Source organism: Bos indicus, chromosome 18, assembly GCF_029378745.1.
Source record: "Bos indicus isolate NIAB-ARS_2022 breed Sahiwal x Tharparkar chromosome 18, NIAB-ARS_B.indTharparkar_mat_pri_1.0, whole genome shotgun sequence".
Classification (NCBI taxonomy): Eukaryota; Metazoa; Chordata; class Mammalia; order Artiodactyla; family Bovidae; genus Bos; species Bos indicus.
In genome coordinates, this window is record NC_091777.1 from 9,294,712 (window position 1) to 9,312,479 (window position 17,768).

General features: G+C 44.5%; 1 protein-coding gene across 1 annotated transcript in view; it reads left to right on the forward strand.

Moving 5' to 3' along the window:
- HSD17B2 (hydroxysteroid 17-beta dehydrogenase 2) overlaps positions 1-11,532 on the forward strand; it is an 89,915-nt gene extending 78,383 nt beyond the window's left edge. Inside the window, exons 4-5 of the mRNA XM_019980188.2 lie at positions 5,080-5,217; positions 11,095-11,532. Coding sequence (XP_019835747.1) covers positions 5,080-5,217; positions 11,095-11,456 — 500 coding nt within the window. The 3' untranslated portion in view covers positions 11,457-11,532. The remainder of the gene's footprint in view (positions 1-5,079; positions 5,218-11,094) is intronic.
- Positions 11,533-17,768: the final 6,236 nt, after the last annotated feature.

Sequence of the window (17,768 nt, forward strand, 5' to 3'; positions counted from 1 at the left end):
TCTTTCAGACTACCAAACAAGGACATATCAGGCAAACACGGGGGCAAACAAACAGTGGATGCTGGTCACAAGCCCAGGTTATCGTCTGTGCTTCTGATCGATGGGCTGTAGAAGAGAGGTACCAACTACTCTGTTGCTGGGATTGATTAATTTGCTAGAGCAGCTCAACTCACTGGATTACTGGTTTATTACAAAGGATATTAAAGGATATAGATCAAGAGCCAGATGAAGAGCTACACAGGGCAAGGCATGGGGAAAGGGTGAGATGTTTCCATGCTCTCTGAAAGCCAATCTCCGTGCGGTCACTGACCTGGAAGCTCTCCCAATGCCCTCCTTTGGGGCTTTCGTGAGGCTTCGTTAGAGCATGTGATTGACTACATCATTAGCCGTTGATGATTGATCTCAATCTCCCCTCTCCCCTCACTGGAGATGGAGGTGGGGGTAAAACTGAAAGTTCCAACCCTCTAATCACAAGGTTGAATCCAGTGGCAACCAGCCCCATCCTTAGGAGAGGGTTTTGTTGGTTGCCTCATTAACGTGACAAAAGTCTCCTTTAACCTTTGCAGCTCCTGTCCCTTAGGGCAGGGGTCCCCAACATCCAGCCCTGAGACTAGTACCTCCTGTCAGATTAGTGGCAGGGTTAGATCAGAAATAAAGTGCATAATAAATGTATGTGCGTGAATCATCCTGAAATCATCCCCACCCCCCACCTCCTGTCTGTGGAAAAATCGTCTTTCGTGATATCAGTCCCTGGTGCCAAAAAGGCCGGGGACCGCTGCCTTAGGAAACTCCCGGGGCTTTAGAAGCCCAGTGCCAGAAACAACGACCATGACCAAATACATATTTATCATAAATCAAAATATCACACCCTACCTATACAGCTTCGGGCTGAAAAGTTGCAGGTATTCCGCCCTGTGTTACAGGACATCCACTTGGAAAGCCGTGTGTTAGCTTTTGGTCAGGAAAAAGATGGTCTGGTAGGTATGGGTCCTTGTGTGTATGAGGAGCCTTTGAGGCCCTGTGCTTCCTCAGAGGACCCTAAGAGCACTTGACTGCTAGAACTGAACGGTTACTAACCTGTTGCTTGTCCAGCACCAAATGAGTCAGGCAAAGACTAGGACTGAGCCCCACCTTAGGGGATGGTGGGGGGTGGGTCGGGGGAAGGCCTCACAGTTCTGTAAACTGCAGGATTGTAACTTCAAGGTTCCCTCTACACCATGAAGTCCAAGACAAGGAACCCTAGACTGATGACAAATGTGAATGCTGAGTTTGTTCTTGCCAGACAACAGAGTCACTGAGTAGTTCCCCGAGGCAGAAAGACTGGGTAGGGGAGACTGGTAGATTTAGAAGGGGGTGGGATGCTGCATTCATGGTGGCTCCACCAAGGGGAGATAGATGGCTTGCAGTTGTGAAGGATGGAAAGAGTCCCTGGGGCTTCCCTGCTGGCTCAGTGGTAGAGATTCCGCCTGCCGATGCAGGAGATGAGGGTTTGATCCCTGGGTTGGGAAGATCCCCTGAAGGAGGAAAGGGCAACCCACTCCAGTATTCTTGCCTGGGAGATCCCATAGACAGAGGAGCCTGGTGGGCTAAGGTCCATGGGGTTGCAAAACGTTAGACATGACTTAGCAACTAAGCAACCACTGCAGCAGCAAAATAGTCCATAGGTTTGTATGCAGATGGTTAAAACAAGTCCCATTGTTGCCTGGGTGTTCCATTAAGTTGCTTTATAACAGGTCACCCCATATTCTGGGCAGTTTACCAGCACTGGCTACTTAGAATTGACTTACAGGAACCCCAGCATTCAATTTTAATATCTCCTGAGGGAGTATCCCTCTAAGGGCAAAGTTTTGCTTTTGCATTAGCCTAATCTGTGATGGAGGTGCATGTGGGATGGAGTGACTGACAAGTACACTGTCACTTTAAATTTGCTTGCAGCCTCAGCAGAAATGTTTCACACTCTGGTGTGCTTAGGGGGCTCATCTTTTATGTTTCAGATTAGCCAGACCTTGATTTGGGGGCCTCCTATTTTTTGTTATTTAGTCGCTAAGTCATGTCTAACTCTTTTGCAACCCCATGGACTGTAGCCTGCCAGGCTCCTCTATCCGTGGGATTCTCCAGGCAAGAATACTGCAGCGGGTTGCCATTTCCTTCTCCAGGAGATCTTCCCAACCCAGGGATCGAACCCACATCTTCTACATTGGCAGGTGGATTCTTTACCAATGAGCCACCAGGGAAATCCAGGGGCGTCCCATGACAAGCTTAAAAAAAAAACAAAAACCTAAATTTTTAGTTTTATTTACCAAAATGTTAAGAGACCCTATGATCTTGGTACATCCAAAGACCTGCATGGCAGCTAGGCAATTCTCTAGCCCTAAAATGTCTTAAAGAGAGTATGCCTTTAAAAATTTTTTATTTGGAAATAAGTATAGATTCTCAGGAAGCTGCAAGGAAATGTACAGGGAAGTCCTGTTGGCCCTTCACTCAGTCTTCCCTAAAGAACACATTTTGTGTAATTATAGTGTGACATCAAAACCATCAGTACCATGCACAGAGCTTATTCAGACCTCACCAGTTTTATCTGCATCCATTTATGTGTGTGTGTGTGTAATTCTGTGCAGTTTCATCATATGCATAGCTTTCTAAAACCACCAACACAATCAAAATACAGAATGTTTCAGCAAAAGGATCCCCTGAGCTATCCCTTTCAGGACCACATCCACACCCTCACCCCACCTTCTGGTGACCACAAATCTATTCTCCATCTGTATAATTTTATTTCAAGAATGTAATATAAATGGAATCATACAGAATGCAACCTTCTGAGATATGCTTTCAGTCAACATAATTTAAGGGAAATATATTTTGACCAAGGCACATACAGCACAAGATCCATCAAAACCAAACATATAAACAAGAAACACTTTCTTCCGGCATAGCCTTAGATTTAATTTCAGACTCTTGAAACACAACATACCTTACCCCTGCCCTCCCCCTGCCCCAGCCACGTCTCTGAGACTTAGATCAAAGATAAGACAGCAATGCCAGGTCGCTATCCAACTTCTGAGTCACAACTTCTACAACCAAAACATAAACCTCAGTTTTCCCAGGTCCCAGGCTGGATTAACATTTACACGTCCAGAAGGCAGAGACACATGGAAAACACTCAGAGACGTTCTTGAGAAGCGTTTAACAACCAGATCTGACCGCTGGAATCACCCGGGGGAGCTTTTAAACAACCCAGTGCCTGGGCAAGTAACAGGAAGGTCTATTAGGAGCCTGTTCTGTACCACTCACTCAGCTTTCACAACCATCCTGTAACACACGTATTATCCTTACTCTTAATTTATAGATCAGAAGGTGCATCAACATGACCTGGTTTTCCTAACTTTAACTGGCTTTGAACACAGGTGCAGTTGGCTCCAGAAGCCAGCCCTTAACTGCTGCCCTCTGCTAACCTGCCTTCCAGCCGGCCGTGCCCACCTCATCTCTAAAAACCGTGAAGAAATGACAAGGCTAACTGTCCAAACTGGGTTGAAAGTTTGAACAAGTTGCTTTTGCTTCTTTGCTTTTGCCCTTCTCACGGGTCAAAGGAAGGAACTGGATTTTGAACTCTTAATCACTTCAATAAGAAGCAGCTTAAATACGTGGCAAGCAGGAATCAGAGTTTAACATTTGATGCCAGATTCTATATTGAAATTGCATTAGTTAAGCTTCAGGACTCTTTCTTTTAAGTGACAGGGCCAAACCTCAAAGGAACTTAAAGAAGGAAGTGGGAGTTTACGAGCTCACTGACAGTTGCAAACAAGCTTCAGGGTGATCATAACTCTTCCCCCAGCTCCATCTCCGTTTCAGTCCACAACCCTCCACCTCTAGCTTTCTGAACTTGCTTGTCACCACTTTCTTTTGCTTACCTTCTGTGAGGTGGTGACCAAAACGGCCCCGGGAGTTCTGACGTTTCACCATTATCACACGTAGATATCCAGGAATAAATGATAAAGCTATTTCCCTTCCACAGTCTATATCAGGACTCTGCTCAGTTGAAGTCACATGCACAGCCCCAGCCCAGTCTCCATGGCCAGGGGATGCAAGATCATGATTGGCCAGTCGACCTCTCTTAATGATGACAGTACCCCTGACTTTGCAGCCTTCCTGCAAAGACAGAGGGGTAAGGGAGAGTGTTTCCCAAAAGGAAGTTATGTGAGCCAGACCAAAGATTTATTTAAAAAAAATTTTTTTTTGGCTGCACTGCCTGGCCTATGAGATCTTAGGTTCCCCACCAGGGGTCAAACCTGAACCCTCTGCATTGGACGCGTGGGGTATTAACAGCTGGATCATCAGGGAAATCCTAGACCAGAGCTTTAATAATCATGTAAGAAGAATAATGCTAATTGATATTAGCTCTTCTAGGTATCTCTTCAATGCCTGTGTTCCCTGCCCCCCAGTTTTACTGGGCTGCAATTTTCTTCCCAGGAGCAAGCATCTTTTCATTTCATGGCTGCAGTCACTGTCCACAGTAATTGGGTTCCCTGTTCTCCAAACTCTCTCTGCAGCATTTATTACTTAGAGTCTTTTTGATGATGGCCATTCTGACGGGTCATACCCTCTTACAGAGATGTTTCACAGTTCCCTGTGGTGTCTGTTACTCCTTGTGGCAACGTGTTAAGCCCAAGTACGAGTACAGTAATGGAGTGAACAGTGCCCATTCTGCCCCTCCTTCCCCCAACATATGTCCACCCAGGACCTCAGAATGTAGGTCGGCCAAACCGGAAGGTCAGAGGTTGGGCAGATGCTCTTTATTACCTGAGCTTAATTGCTGGGAGAGACTGAGCCTTACACTTGGATTGTCATTGGACCAGCTGTGATGGAACAGCCGTGGAAAGCAGAAGCAAAGGAAGCCAGACAGCAGTGTGACCAGGAACACATGCTCACCTGGGTACCGGGGGCCCTTGTCTTCCTTTGTCTGCCTTAGTCATTGCTGATTCCAGCTCCTGGCATGAAGTAGGTGCCATCTAAAAACTTAGTGGATGAACAAATAAAAACCTCAGACCCGATTTTTTTTTTCCTCTTGTTGTTCCCTAGGAGGGGTTCCAATGCAGAAGATGGCAGCCTATGGCTCATCCAAGGCAGCTCTGATCATGTTTTCATCAATCCTGCGACAAGAGCTGTCCAAATGGGGAGTTAAAGTCTCTGTCATCCAGCCCGGAGGCTTCAAAACAAGTAGGTGTCTGAGCCCAAGAGCCCCAAAGTGTTCATTCTGGAAGAGATTCTGACAGAGGTTCTGTTCTGACAGAGGTCAAATCAAACCCGTCAGCGGTGGACAAAAATGGGGTTGGGATGGGCGGGCCTTTCTTAAGCGTGTATGCGTGCTCAGTCGCTTCAGTCGTGTCCAACTCTTTGCGACCCTGGGGACTGCAGCCCACTAGGCCCCTCTGTCCATGGGATTCCGCAGGCAAGCATACTGGAGTGGGTTGCCATGCCCTCCTCTGAAAATCTTCCTGACCCAGGGATCGAACCCCCATCTCTTACTTCTCCTGCATTGGCAGGTGGGTTCTTTACCACTAGCGCCACCTGGGAAGCCCCTCTTTCAAGCACTGATGACCAAGTGCCCAGCTTTGCAATGTATAGTTGTTCCCCTGCCTCCTCACACCAACGAATTATATTGATGTCATGTATTTTTTCAAACACCACCTCGTCCCCTCTGGAGGATATGGATATGATCTGCCTCCTTCTACCCCGGGAGGAGATGGCTGTCCTTTCTTCTCCACTTGCTGAATTTCTGGACTCTAGGGAGAGGCAAATGACCCCCCATGGCTCAGTCCTTAGTTCTGGGCCATCAAACATTTAATTGGTGATTTAAGCGAAGATATAAAAGAGCATGTCTAATAAAAAACCACACACTGGGAGAGGGAGGCCTAACACGCTAAAGAACAAACCCTAGAGGTTTGAATATTAACTCAAACGCACCAGATGTAAATCAAAAAGAAAAGCAGAACTTTGTCTTGAGGTATGTGGCAGCCAGGAGTCTCGCAGAGCTGTCCAGGAGGAGCCAGGAGATGGTGAAAGGGTTCATCTGGGATGGAAACCTGGGGAAACACACGTGGCCCATCCGGGTTGAGAGGTGGGACCAGAACTCTAGGAATGGAGGGGAGGTGAAGTCTGGGGAGGGGTTTTCAGCTTGGGGACTCTCTGGGTGGGGAGAAGAGTTGAGGGGAGTTGGAGAAGGAGGGTGGGTCGGAGACGATGCCAAATGTGACAGCCTGAGAGACAGAGCGAGGAAAGCTGCCTGACAGCTAATGGAAAAGGGGAGAATGATGAACTGGCAGGGGCATTGAGGGCTTGGTGTCACAGCCCACGTAAACTTCTAACACAGATGTAGGATGCACTATGGACCAGACAGCAGCCCTGCAATTAAGTGACTGTTTCAAGGACCCAGTGAAATTGTCATCGCTAGCATTTGGGGGCAGCTGCTCTTATCAGGCACTAGCCATTTTCCATACATTCCTTCTTGATGCTGTTGATCTTATTTTTTAAATTGAGAAATATATCGCATATACACAGTTTAGTAGATTGATAGAAACTCACGCACTTAACATCCAGATCAAAAACAAAACATTTCCAGCTCCCAGAAGCCCCCATACGGTCCTCTCCGCTTTTGGCTCTCTCCTCCTTGCAACATTTAACCTCCTGTACTTTCTCTAACAATTGTTTATTTGCTGTTCTTGACAGTGTTCCATGCATGCATGCATCCTCAAACAATAGTTTGCCTTTATTAGTTTTTGAGCTTTGAACGGAATCAACATGTATGTAATCTTTTGTGTCTGTTTTTTTCCTCAAAATATTATGTTTTCACAATTCTTCTGTGCTGTGCATAGCTGTAGTTCATCCATTTTTGTTGCTGTGTCATATTCTGTGAATATGCCACAAATTTTTCTACCATCAATGGGATATTTGGGTTGCTTTAGACTTCCCTGGTGGCTCAGATGGTAAAGAATCTGGCTGTAATGCAGGAGATCTGAGTTTGATCCCTGGGTTGAAAAGATCCCCTGGAGAAGGGAATGTCTGCCCACTCCAGTATTCTGGACTGGACAATTCCATGGACAGAGTAGCCTGGCAGACTACAGTTCATGGGGTTGCAAAGAGTCAGACACGACTTTTTCTTCTTTCTTTCTTTCTTCTTTGGACAATTATGAACAATTCTGTGGAGCTCCTGGCACATGTACTGTGGTGTATGTGTGTGTGTGTGTGTGTGTGTGTGTGATTTTTCCTATGACACATACCCAGGAATGGGATGACTGGGTCATAGATTTTCATTGTCTTCAACTTTACTGGATAATTGTAAATTGTTCCCTTAATTATCATTCCAATTTTACTCCCATCCTGTCTGTATATGTCTGAATTTACATCACAGCCTTGTGGGGTAGGTTTATTTGACATCATTCACCAGGCGAGGACACTGCTATAGGGTGGGTAACAGATATTCCAGCATGGACGTCTATGACACCACAGTGGTGGGGATTAAAACTCAGATCTCTTGGTCTAGTGCCTGGTCCTTTTATATCATAAACTAAGCTGCTCTCAATTGAAAGCTGACATTTGGGGACTTCCCTGGTGGCCCAGTGGGCTTTCCTGCTAGCTCAGAGTCCACCTGCAATGCAGGAGACTCTGGTTTCATTCCTGGGTCAGGAAGATCCGTTCAAGAAGGGATAGGCTACCCACTCCAGTATTACTGGGCTTCCCTCATGGCTCAGCTTGTAAAGAATCCATCTGCAATGTGGGAGATCTGGGTTCAGTTCCTGGGTTGGGAACATCCTCTGGAGAGGGAAAGGCTACCAACTCCAGTATTCTGGCCTGGAGAATTCCATGGACTCTATAGTCCATGGAGTCTCAAAGAGTTGGACACGACTGAGCAACTTTCCCTTCACTTCACACTGGCAGTCCAGTGATTGGGACTCCATGCTTCCACTGAGGGGGATGGGGTTCAATCCCTGATCACAAGGAAGATCCCACCGCACATGCCACACAGTGGGGCCAAAAACAATAAGTAAAATGAAAAATAAAGCTGATATTTGCTGGGCTCTCTAAAGGCAAGAGGCCAGATGGTAGAGGGCTGAGGACTTATGTTTGACATTTGAATTGGGAGATGAGAAAAGGAATCTTTAGGGACACAGAATTTCTGAAGACATTCAAGGAGACATCAGATTTTTGGGGTCCCTTGCAATAAAAATAGCTAGAACATTTTGCACTCCAAGCACATTTTAAGATTTTATGTGATCCCCTGGAAAAGGAAATGACAACCCACTCCAGTATTCTTGCCTGGGAAATCCCATGGATGGAAGAGCCTGGTGGGCTACAGTCCACGGGGGTCACAAAGATGTGACATGACTGAGCGACTGAGCATACACGAGGCAGGCATCACAATAGTCCCATTTCATAGGTAGAAAACTGAGGCTCAGAGGAGTTAAGGGATTTCTCGAGCCACAGAGCTGAGATGAGCTAGTGTTTGGATTTGGAACCAGGTCATCTTAACAGTTTTATTGTGCATGGCCTCAAAATGGCAGGGGATGGACAACAGTATGTCAGAAGAGGACGATGAAGTTTGATCAAAGGCTGGTGGCTTTGTCATCAATAAACATAGCTTTGGGGATTGTGGGTAGGGCAGGTGCAAGAGTGATTAGAATGTCCATGAGATGTTCAGTGAAGGAGGAAATGGAGAGGAAAAGAAACCCCCTAGTCTGTGAGAGCAGAGACTAGGGAAGAAGCAGCTGGAGGAACCATAGTTCATGCAAACATGTTTTCCAAGTCAAAGAAGCCCCCAGAGTGGTAACTGTCAGGGTAATCATTTCTTTAAGTATGGGTGTCAGGGTGTCATGCCTTCATGAAAAGAAATGAGCGATGGAAACCCCATTTGGGCTTCCTCACTGTTCTGATATCCAGGAGTCACCCAGGCTGGCAAACAAGATTCACCCCCACAGCAATCCCTGTGCAATCACACACTTTGCAGGAGGGAGTGTGGGTCGCTACAACCTTTCTGGAAAGTAATCTGGCAGTAGCTATTAAAATTCAAAATATACCTGTTTTTTGACTGGATCGTCACCCTTTGGGGACAGTAGCCTAAAGAAGTAAAGGGTGAAAAACAAAAGGATATATCGTGCAAGGTTGTTGAAGGCAGCACTGCCTGAAATGGGGAAATCTAGGAACGACTGGCTCGTCCTTTGATTGAGAAGTGGTGACTAAAAACTGCTCGGTGGGAAATTCTGCAGCTCTGGTTTAAACCTCGAGCCATTGACCAGGAGGCAGGTCTGTGATTTATTACTAAGCAAGCAAACCAAAAACAAAACCTGCAAACAAACAAAAAATACATACCATATGTGTTTTCATTTAGTATGATCCTTTCTGTGTTTTGTTTGTGAAAACACAAATGAAATGAAATTAAGCTGAAGTCAAACATACATGTATATGTTTATGAAGTAGGAGGGACTGTAAAATGACACAAAAGTGTGAGTGACCTCAGAGGAGAGTAATTTTTTAAAAATATGCATCTCCTTATTATTCATTATTTATACAATAAGCAGACATTGCTACTATATTTTAAAGTAAAATATAGATATTATTGGGCTTTCCTGGTAGCTAAGCTGGTAAAGAACCCATCTGCAATGCAGAAGACCCAGGTTTGATTCCTGGGTCAGGAAGGGGTAGGTTACCCACTCCAGTATTCTTGGGCTTCCCTGGTGGTTCAGATGGTAAAGAGTCGGCCTGTAATGAGGGAGACATGGGTTCGATCCTGGGTTGGGAAGATCCCCTGGAGGAGGGCATGACAACCCACTCTAGTATTCTTGCCTGGAGAATTCCATGGACAGGGGAGCTTGGTGGGCTATTCCCCATGGGGTCACAAAGAGCTGGACATGACTGAGCTGCTAAGCACAGCACAGCACATAGATATTGTTAAATTTTCTATAATCAGCAAGAATTTACTTCTATATTAAATTATGGTTATATATTTAATCATTATGTGTTAAATTTTAATGTGTTGTTTAAAATGAAAGTTATATTTATTAAATAGATAAAATCATGTTCAAGAGTTTTTATTTTTTAACTTTTTTTTATTTTTTGGCTGCAAGGCTTTTGGGACCTTCCCTGACCAAGGATTTAACCTGGGCAATGGCAGTAGAAACCCGGAATTCCAACCACTAGGCTACCAGGGAATTCCCAATGTCATATATTTAACTTTATACGCAGGCATTACTGCTATATTTTTAAAAGTGGACTGAGGGGCCTGGCAGGCCGCAGTCCATAGGGTTGCAAAGAGTCGGACACAACTGAGGCGACTTGGCACATGGACATAGATAATATATACATTATATTTTATATTGTATTTAATAGTCATGAAAAGATATGTACTAGAATGTTTATGGCAACACTATTTGTAAGAGTCTCAAATTGAAAACAACCCCAAGGCCATCATAGTATAACAGATCAATAATTTACGGCATGTTTACAGAATGGAAAGCTATTGACTACGCAATACATGTACCTGTGCGTGCATGCGTCTAAAGTCAGGCAAAACTCTATTCTGTTTATTGGAACAGTTGCTCCTGGGAAAGGAGCCTTGGCTGGTTTTTCCTTTTCTTGGTCTGGCTGCTGGTTACATGAGCTGTTCAGTTTGTGGAAACCTAGTCTTCTGTGCCCTGTTCTGCATGCCTGTTTAAAAGAATAGAATTGCCATTATAAAGCACATACTTTAGGATTTCCCTTTAAGACTTCACCTTCCAATGCAGGGGCTGTGGGTTCAATCCCTGGTTGGGGAGCTAAGATTCCACATGCCTCTCTGACCAAAAAAAAAAAAAAAAAAAACAACAGAACATCAACAACAGAAACAATACTGTATCAAATTCAGTAGAGACTTTAAAAATGACTCACATCCAAAAATCTTTAAAAAATAAAAAAGCAAAGCACTTACTTTAAAAGGCATTTGGGAATGTCCTTCCTGACAGAAGCCAATTTACAAGAGCCTTTTTCCCAGTTAGGGGTAGGACATGCCTGTTCTGGCCTTTCCAGCATCTGAGCCGCTCTCTTTTTTTTTTTCTTGCATCTCAGACATCTCAGGCACGAGTCAAATGTGGGAGAAGCTGGAGAGGACTGTCCTGGACAACCTTTCCCCTGAAGTGCAAGAGGACTACGGCCAGGACTATATCCTTAGCGAACGTAGTTTTCTCAACTTAATGAAAACCTCCACTGATCCAGACATCTCCCCAGTGCTCCTGGACGTTCGGCACGCCATCTCTGCTCAGAGCCCCTTTGCATTTTATGCGCCGGGGAAATTGTCTTATCCGTGGCTCTGTTTTGCTTCCGTCAGCCCTACTGGCATATTTGATTATCTTAGCAGAAAAATACATACCTACAGTAAGAAGATGCCCAGAGTGTTAAGCACATCTAACTGGGAGAATGAGGCTATGTAGGCAACTCAGTGGGAAATGTTAAGCGTCTTGGAATAAAAAGAAATCTCAAGCTTCTCATTAAAGTTGCGGTTTCCTACCTTGCAGCCCCTGTGAATTCTGTTGGTTGAATAGGGAGACAGGAGGGAAGGGGGCAGGGCACAACTTTTAAAAGCATGATAGTGGCATTGAGCATATGACCAAAAAAAAAAAACAAAAAACAAAAAACAAAAAACTGGTTAGAACCAACTAGACCCATGTTGCTGGAAAATTCAACTTCCAGTGGATCGAGCCTCATCAGACGCTCATCACAATGTGTTACCTAAATGCCACACTCACAGGTGCCAGGACAGTTCTGAAGCTGACCATAAAAGGCCAGAAAGCGGGCAGTGCTCCAGTTCCTGAAAATCCTTACCCCTTCCCCGGAACAGTTGGAGTGACACTCCCACTCACCTGTTAGCTTATCAAATCACCCAGCCCATAAAAACGGACTGCCCTGTATTTCAGGGCTGCTCTCCAAGCCTTTTGAGATGGCCCACACTCGGTCTGTGGAGTGTGTATCTTTCTCAATAAATCTACTTTTTACCTATCACTCTTCTGCAATGAGACATAAAGCACCTGAACTTCATTAAGTCCTAAGACCAGGTGGGCGATTTCAATTAAAATACAGTGGGTTTGAGGGGCTTCCTTGATGGTCCAGTGGTTGGGAATCCACGTGCCATTGCAGAGGACATAGGTTTTGATCCCTGGTCCAGAAAGATCCCATGTGCTGAAATGCCACAGGGCAACTAAACCCATGAGCCACAACTACTGAAGCCTGTGCTCACTAGAGCCTGTGCTCTGCAACAAGAGAAGCCACTGCAATGAGAACCCCATGTCCAGCAATGAAGACCCAAGGCAGCCGAAAATAAATACAAATTTGAAAAAAAAAAAAAAAAAAAGGACAATGGGTTTGAGTCCTAATCTGAGTTGCATAGTTTCAATAGGACTTACTGGAGGGGAGACATGATCACCATGGAGAGCATCAGTTGGGTGTTTACTTTGCCCTGGATAGATATCAGACATTCTCTCATCTAGTTCTCATTAGAGAATGGAGGTAGGTATCTTCACCCCAGTTTAATAGGCAAGGGAATTAAGTATCAGAGAGGTTAAATTCCTCAATCACTGTCACACAGCTAGCAAAAGGCAGAGCTAGAATTGAAATCCAGGTTGGACTCCACTGCCTGCCAGGAGAGGGAAAGAGAAAGAGAGATGAAGAAAGAAAACAGAGCAGGATGGGAGAAGAGGAGGAAGAAATGGCAAGGACCACAGTGAAAGTGAGTCTTTCTCACTGCGCACTGATGTCTCGCTGCAACTTCTGCATCCAAGGTATTGGATTCATTGTCTATAACCAGTGCTCCATGCCCTTCTTCTTCCTTCCTCTACCCAAGGAGCCCTGGGGATAATGGGATGAGGCCTCTCATCTCAAGCACAGGCCCTGAGGTCTTTTGGCTGGATTGGTGTCCATGGTAACCATCCCTGTGGCCTCCATATGAGCATGCAGGATGAAAAAGCCAGCATCGTTACTTGCAGAAGTCCAGCTGAAGGGAGCAACGTGAGATACTAAGGAAGGTGTAGCCAAGTTCACTTGGTAGAGGTGTAAGGGGAGGAGCTGGTGAACAGAGGAGGCATGAAAGTAACTAGAAAGAAAACCAGCTTGACACGAAGGAAGTAGAGATCCAGACCTCTTGCTCATCGCAAACCTCCCTTTGTCTCATTTTCTTTCTAGACTGTGCAGGTTCTTTTTCTATTTTTCAACCCCATGGAGATTTAGGGCCATCTTTTGGGTTTGCGAAAGAGATGGACACGACTTAGCAACAAAAAACAACAGAGGGAAAGAAACCACAGCACAGTCTTTTTGGTTGGAGAAAGACTGACCGCCTTTCACCACCACTCTGGCCATGACCCCTTGGGTTTGGGTGGAAGTGGGGGGTCTGGAAACATCACTGAGGCTCATGGAGAGAGGAAGAGAACTCTAGGATGAAAACCCAGGGCGTCTATAGGGTGGTTTGGGGGAATATTGTAGCAGGGGCCACTTGAGCTAGGGGCTTATGTGAGGATAAGAAATCCAACCAAAAAGCTGGTGAAGATGAGACACCACCACTTCCCTGGTGCTTTGAAAACACACCAGCTCCTATGGACCCGGACTCTGAGGATTAGGGCAAGCAAAAGAGAAAGCGATGGTAGGGGAAGGGATCTGGAATTCTACCTCACAGTCACCTGGAGACCCTGTTTTAAACCAGAAGAGGCTAAGTTACCTGTAAGTATTAATAAGCATTAAAATAATTTTCAGGAGCTTCCCTGGAGATCTAATGGTGAGGACTTTGCCTTCCAGTGCAGGGGTGTGGGTTCAGTTCCTGGTTGGGGAGTTAGGTTCCCATGTGCCTCATGGTCAAGAAACCAGAACATAAACAACAAAAACAATACTGTAACAAATTCAATGAAAACTTCTAAATGGTACAGATTAAAAAAACTCTAAAAACATGTAAGTTAGATATATCTCAATTTTAGAACAATACCTAAAGGTTCTCAGAAAATAAGAGAGACAAGTACTACATACAAAACACCATGTCTAGACCATGTCTGCACAGTAATTAATGTTCCTGGTTTACTACAATTAAACAGTAAGAGCTAATGGCAGAGCGAAGCCCCAATATTGGAGTATTTGTCATATTCTTAGGGGAAGGCATAATGAACAGGTATTTCAACAACAGGACTCTTGGCAAAAAGTATTTTATATTCCCCAGTCCTGCTTTCTGTTCAAGGGCAGAATACAAGGTACATTTAATACCTGGGCACACAGCATCACATGCAAATTGCATGCAAGCCCATACCCATGCCCCATTTACCTCTTCACTCTCTGTATTTTCCCAATACTGGCAGAGGGAAGCGGGCCATCCTCACAACCCAGGATAAGAGGGAGGAATCAGAAAAAAGCATGTGGCGAAAATATGATTTCTTTTATTACATAGGGAGCTGATAAAGGTCTACAAATAAACTTTACTACATTATTGAATGGAACATTAAATTTCATGAGTTTCATTATACTGGTGATAAATCTGTGTTTTGGGATGCCATTCTGGATGATGTAATTCTGAGGAAGAGTAATTCCATGCAAATGGCTCTGATGAGGTGTTGGTACCTCCTGCCCAGTAAAAGTCCCCAGTCCAACTCACACATAAACGTCCACTCAGGGACCCAGGACCCCTGAACACTTGGTCAAGAGAAGTTCCAAACAATATTTCTCTGTTGATTTATCTTATAAGCCAATATTTCTCCTGGGATCTCAAGGGTAGGGTGTTCATGGCAGGGCCAGGTGGGTGTTTCAGAGACTCAGCTTAATATCCAGATCAGAATTCCACAGCAAGAAACAAGAAGCAAAAGGAAAGGAAGTTGGGAATCAATGTAAAGGTTGAATATATGTTTGTAGTCTGAAGTTGCTTATTCTTTTGCCTGCCTAGCATTTCTTTGGTGGAGGATTTTAGTGAGATGGTCATTCAAGGGACTTCACACCCCTATCATAGGGGTGGGCATGTGAACCAGGCTGGCCAATCAATTTATACTCTTGGATCCAGTGATTGGTTCAGAGGTGGACATATGACCAAAGAAGAACCAGTCATGACTCCTGATTGTGGGAGGATTGCTAATGGGCACTGGGAGAAAAATGTTATCCCTTCTCACTGCAATGTCCATGTTAAACTGCAGCTTCTAGACCCCACAGAGGAGAATCTGGTAGAGAATAAAGTTAGGATAGAGGAAAATGTACCAGAATGATGAAGAAGAATCAAAGAGTGATGACATAGTTTGAGTTCCTTGATCTGGCTATACCTGCATATCTACTGTTTGGACTGATTTCCAAATTGTGTGAGCTGATACATTTTCTTCAATCTATTTTGAGTTGGGTTTCTATCTTTTGCAACAGAATTAGTTCCTGACAAATATACACTGTAGGAGGAATTCAGTGAAGAATGAAGAGTAAAATAATGCTTGATGGAGAAAATAGACAATGTCACAATATCGTAGGAGAGGAAGAAAGGGATGAAACTAAAGAAAAAAAAAAGGTTAGGGTAGGTGATATTATGGTTTAGTGGCCCTCTTCCATAGAAAGGCAATTATTTCTGTTAAAATTTATTTGGGGATTTTATCCTCAAAGTCTGTGGGGGCTTCCTGGTAGCTCAGCAGTAAAGAAACCACCTGCAATGCAGGAGATGCAGGAGACTCGGGTTCAATCCCTGGGTCAGGAAGACCCCCCTGGAGGAGGAAATAGCAAACCACTCCTGTATTATTGCCTGGAAAACTCGGTGAACAGAGGAACCTGGTGGGCTATGGTCCATGGGATCACAAAGAGTCAGACATAGCTGAGCAACAGAAAACACACATATGCCCCCAAATCTGTGAGCATGGTCCCTCAGGGAAAAGGTGATGCAAAATTCTTTCTGGGCCCCATGGTGGGGATCAAAGATTTCATCTGATCACTGGCAATTCTAAACTATTGAAATCACACTTGGCTAGAAGAACAGTGGTAGGTACACTGTGTCTGGTGTGGTAGGACACCCTGTCCTGGATCATCACATAACCTGTTTATCATATTGCAAAATATGGACATGACTAAAGTGAAAATCCCAGCTTACCATGGGAAGCAGGAAGATCAACAAAGAAACTCAAAACTTTTGTCCTCAGTTATTTGTTCTTCTCAAGTTCTTTCATCTACATGAGAGTGTTCTGGCCTCTGGTAATTGCCCTAGGAATTCTACCACAGAGATAATTTTGTTTAGTTCTGCTTTCTGTTCTTCTTCCTGTTTTGATAATAGGTAATAATTCACTGCTGGATAGCATGTAACCTCTTTCTTTGACTTGTCCTGTACTCTCTCCCCTTACTGGCCGAGATGAAGTAATTCCATATAGAGAAGGTCCTAACTGAAAACGCTATTCTTTAGACTGGGTATGACTTTTTGGAAAGACTTAAATGTTTATGCAAGACATTTTCATTGATGAACACAAAACTTACACTTTCATCTTGAATATTTATAGCATTCAAGTATACTGGGACTGGAAAAATCATAGAAGGGCTATTAATATTAATATATATCATAGACATTGCAATGACTGGAATTTTTTGGCAGGGGTTTGGCGTGGGGGGCGTTGTGCTTTTCAGCATCCACTTATCTTATTTGGAAGTTATTCCCCAGGTGTGAGATCTTGGTAGAAAGCAATGCTTTTCCTCCACTTATAGAAGCCAGAGGTCTAAAGCCTGTCTCTTCCAGAATCTTAGCCTCAAGGACTTGGGCATCACGAACAGACATATGGCCTTCCAAGGATCTGGGGTGTCGATTGAGGGATATAAAGAGTGACGGTGGTGGTCTCCTACAAATGACAGTTGTTGTGTTTCCTGTCTCTTAACCTTTTGGAGGCATTTGGTCCCATCAATTCTATTTTTTCCAATCTATTCTTCCAGGCTTGCCTTGATTAAGTGAATCAACTCCTGTTTTGTTCAAAGAGGTCAGAACTCAGTTTCTGGGACTTCCCTGGTGGTCCAGTGGTTAAGACTCCATGCTTCCACTACAGAGAGGTGGGTTCAATTCCTGATTGGGGAACTAAGATCCCACATGCTGTGCAGCACAGCCAAAAGTTTAAAAACAAAGCAAAGCAACTCTGTTTCTGTTACTTGCAACCATGAGTATTTTAATTATCTCCTCCTCCTCCTTATCATCATCACAGTGTTTTCAAAGTCTCGCTCCCAAAACACAGCCCCGTGTCTTTGTGGGTCTCAAGAAGGATGCTCCCTCTACAAAGAGGGATGGAGTGTATATTTCTTCTTGTGTAGCATCCCAATAGGCCTCTCCTCCTCTCCTGCTCCATCTAGGACTCTGGTCTTTACATTTCAAAGTCAAAGGATGACCCTCTCCTCCTCCTTCACTTGGATTTGTTTTTGTTTTGTGTTTTGAATTCTGGCTAATATTGCTCCAAACATGTCACATTCTTGGTGGCAGAGCAGCAAGGTGGTATAGTGTGGGTATTTTGGAGTTATTTTTACAGAGTGTTAATGCATCCCCTCCAATTCATATGTTGAAAACCTACACCACTGTGTGTGGTGGTATTAGGAGATGTAGCCTTTGGGAGGTAATTAGGTCATGAGGGTGTAGCCCTCATGATGGGATTAGTGCCCTTAGAAGAAAGGAGAGAGCTTGCTTTTCTCTCTCCCTGCTCTGAAGATAAAAGATGATGTCCATCTGCACACCAGGAAGTGGGTCTTGTGCAGACACCAGATCTGTTGGCATATTAATCTTGGACTTGCCA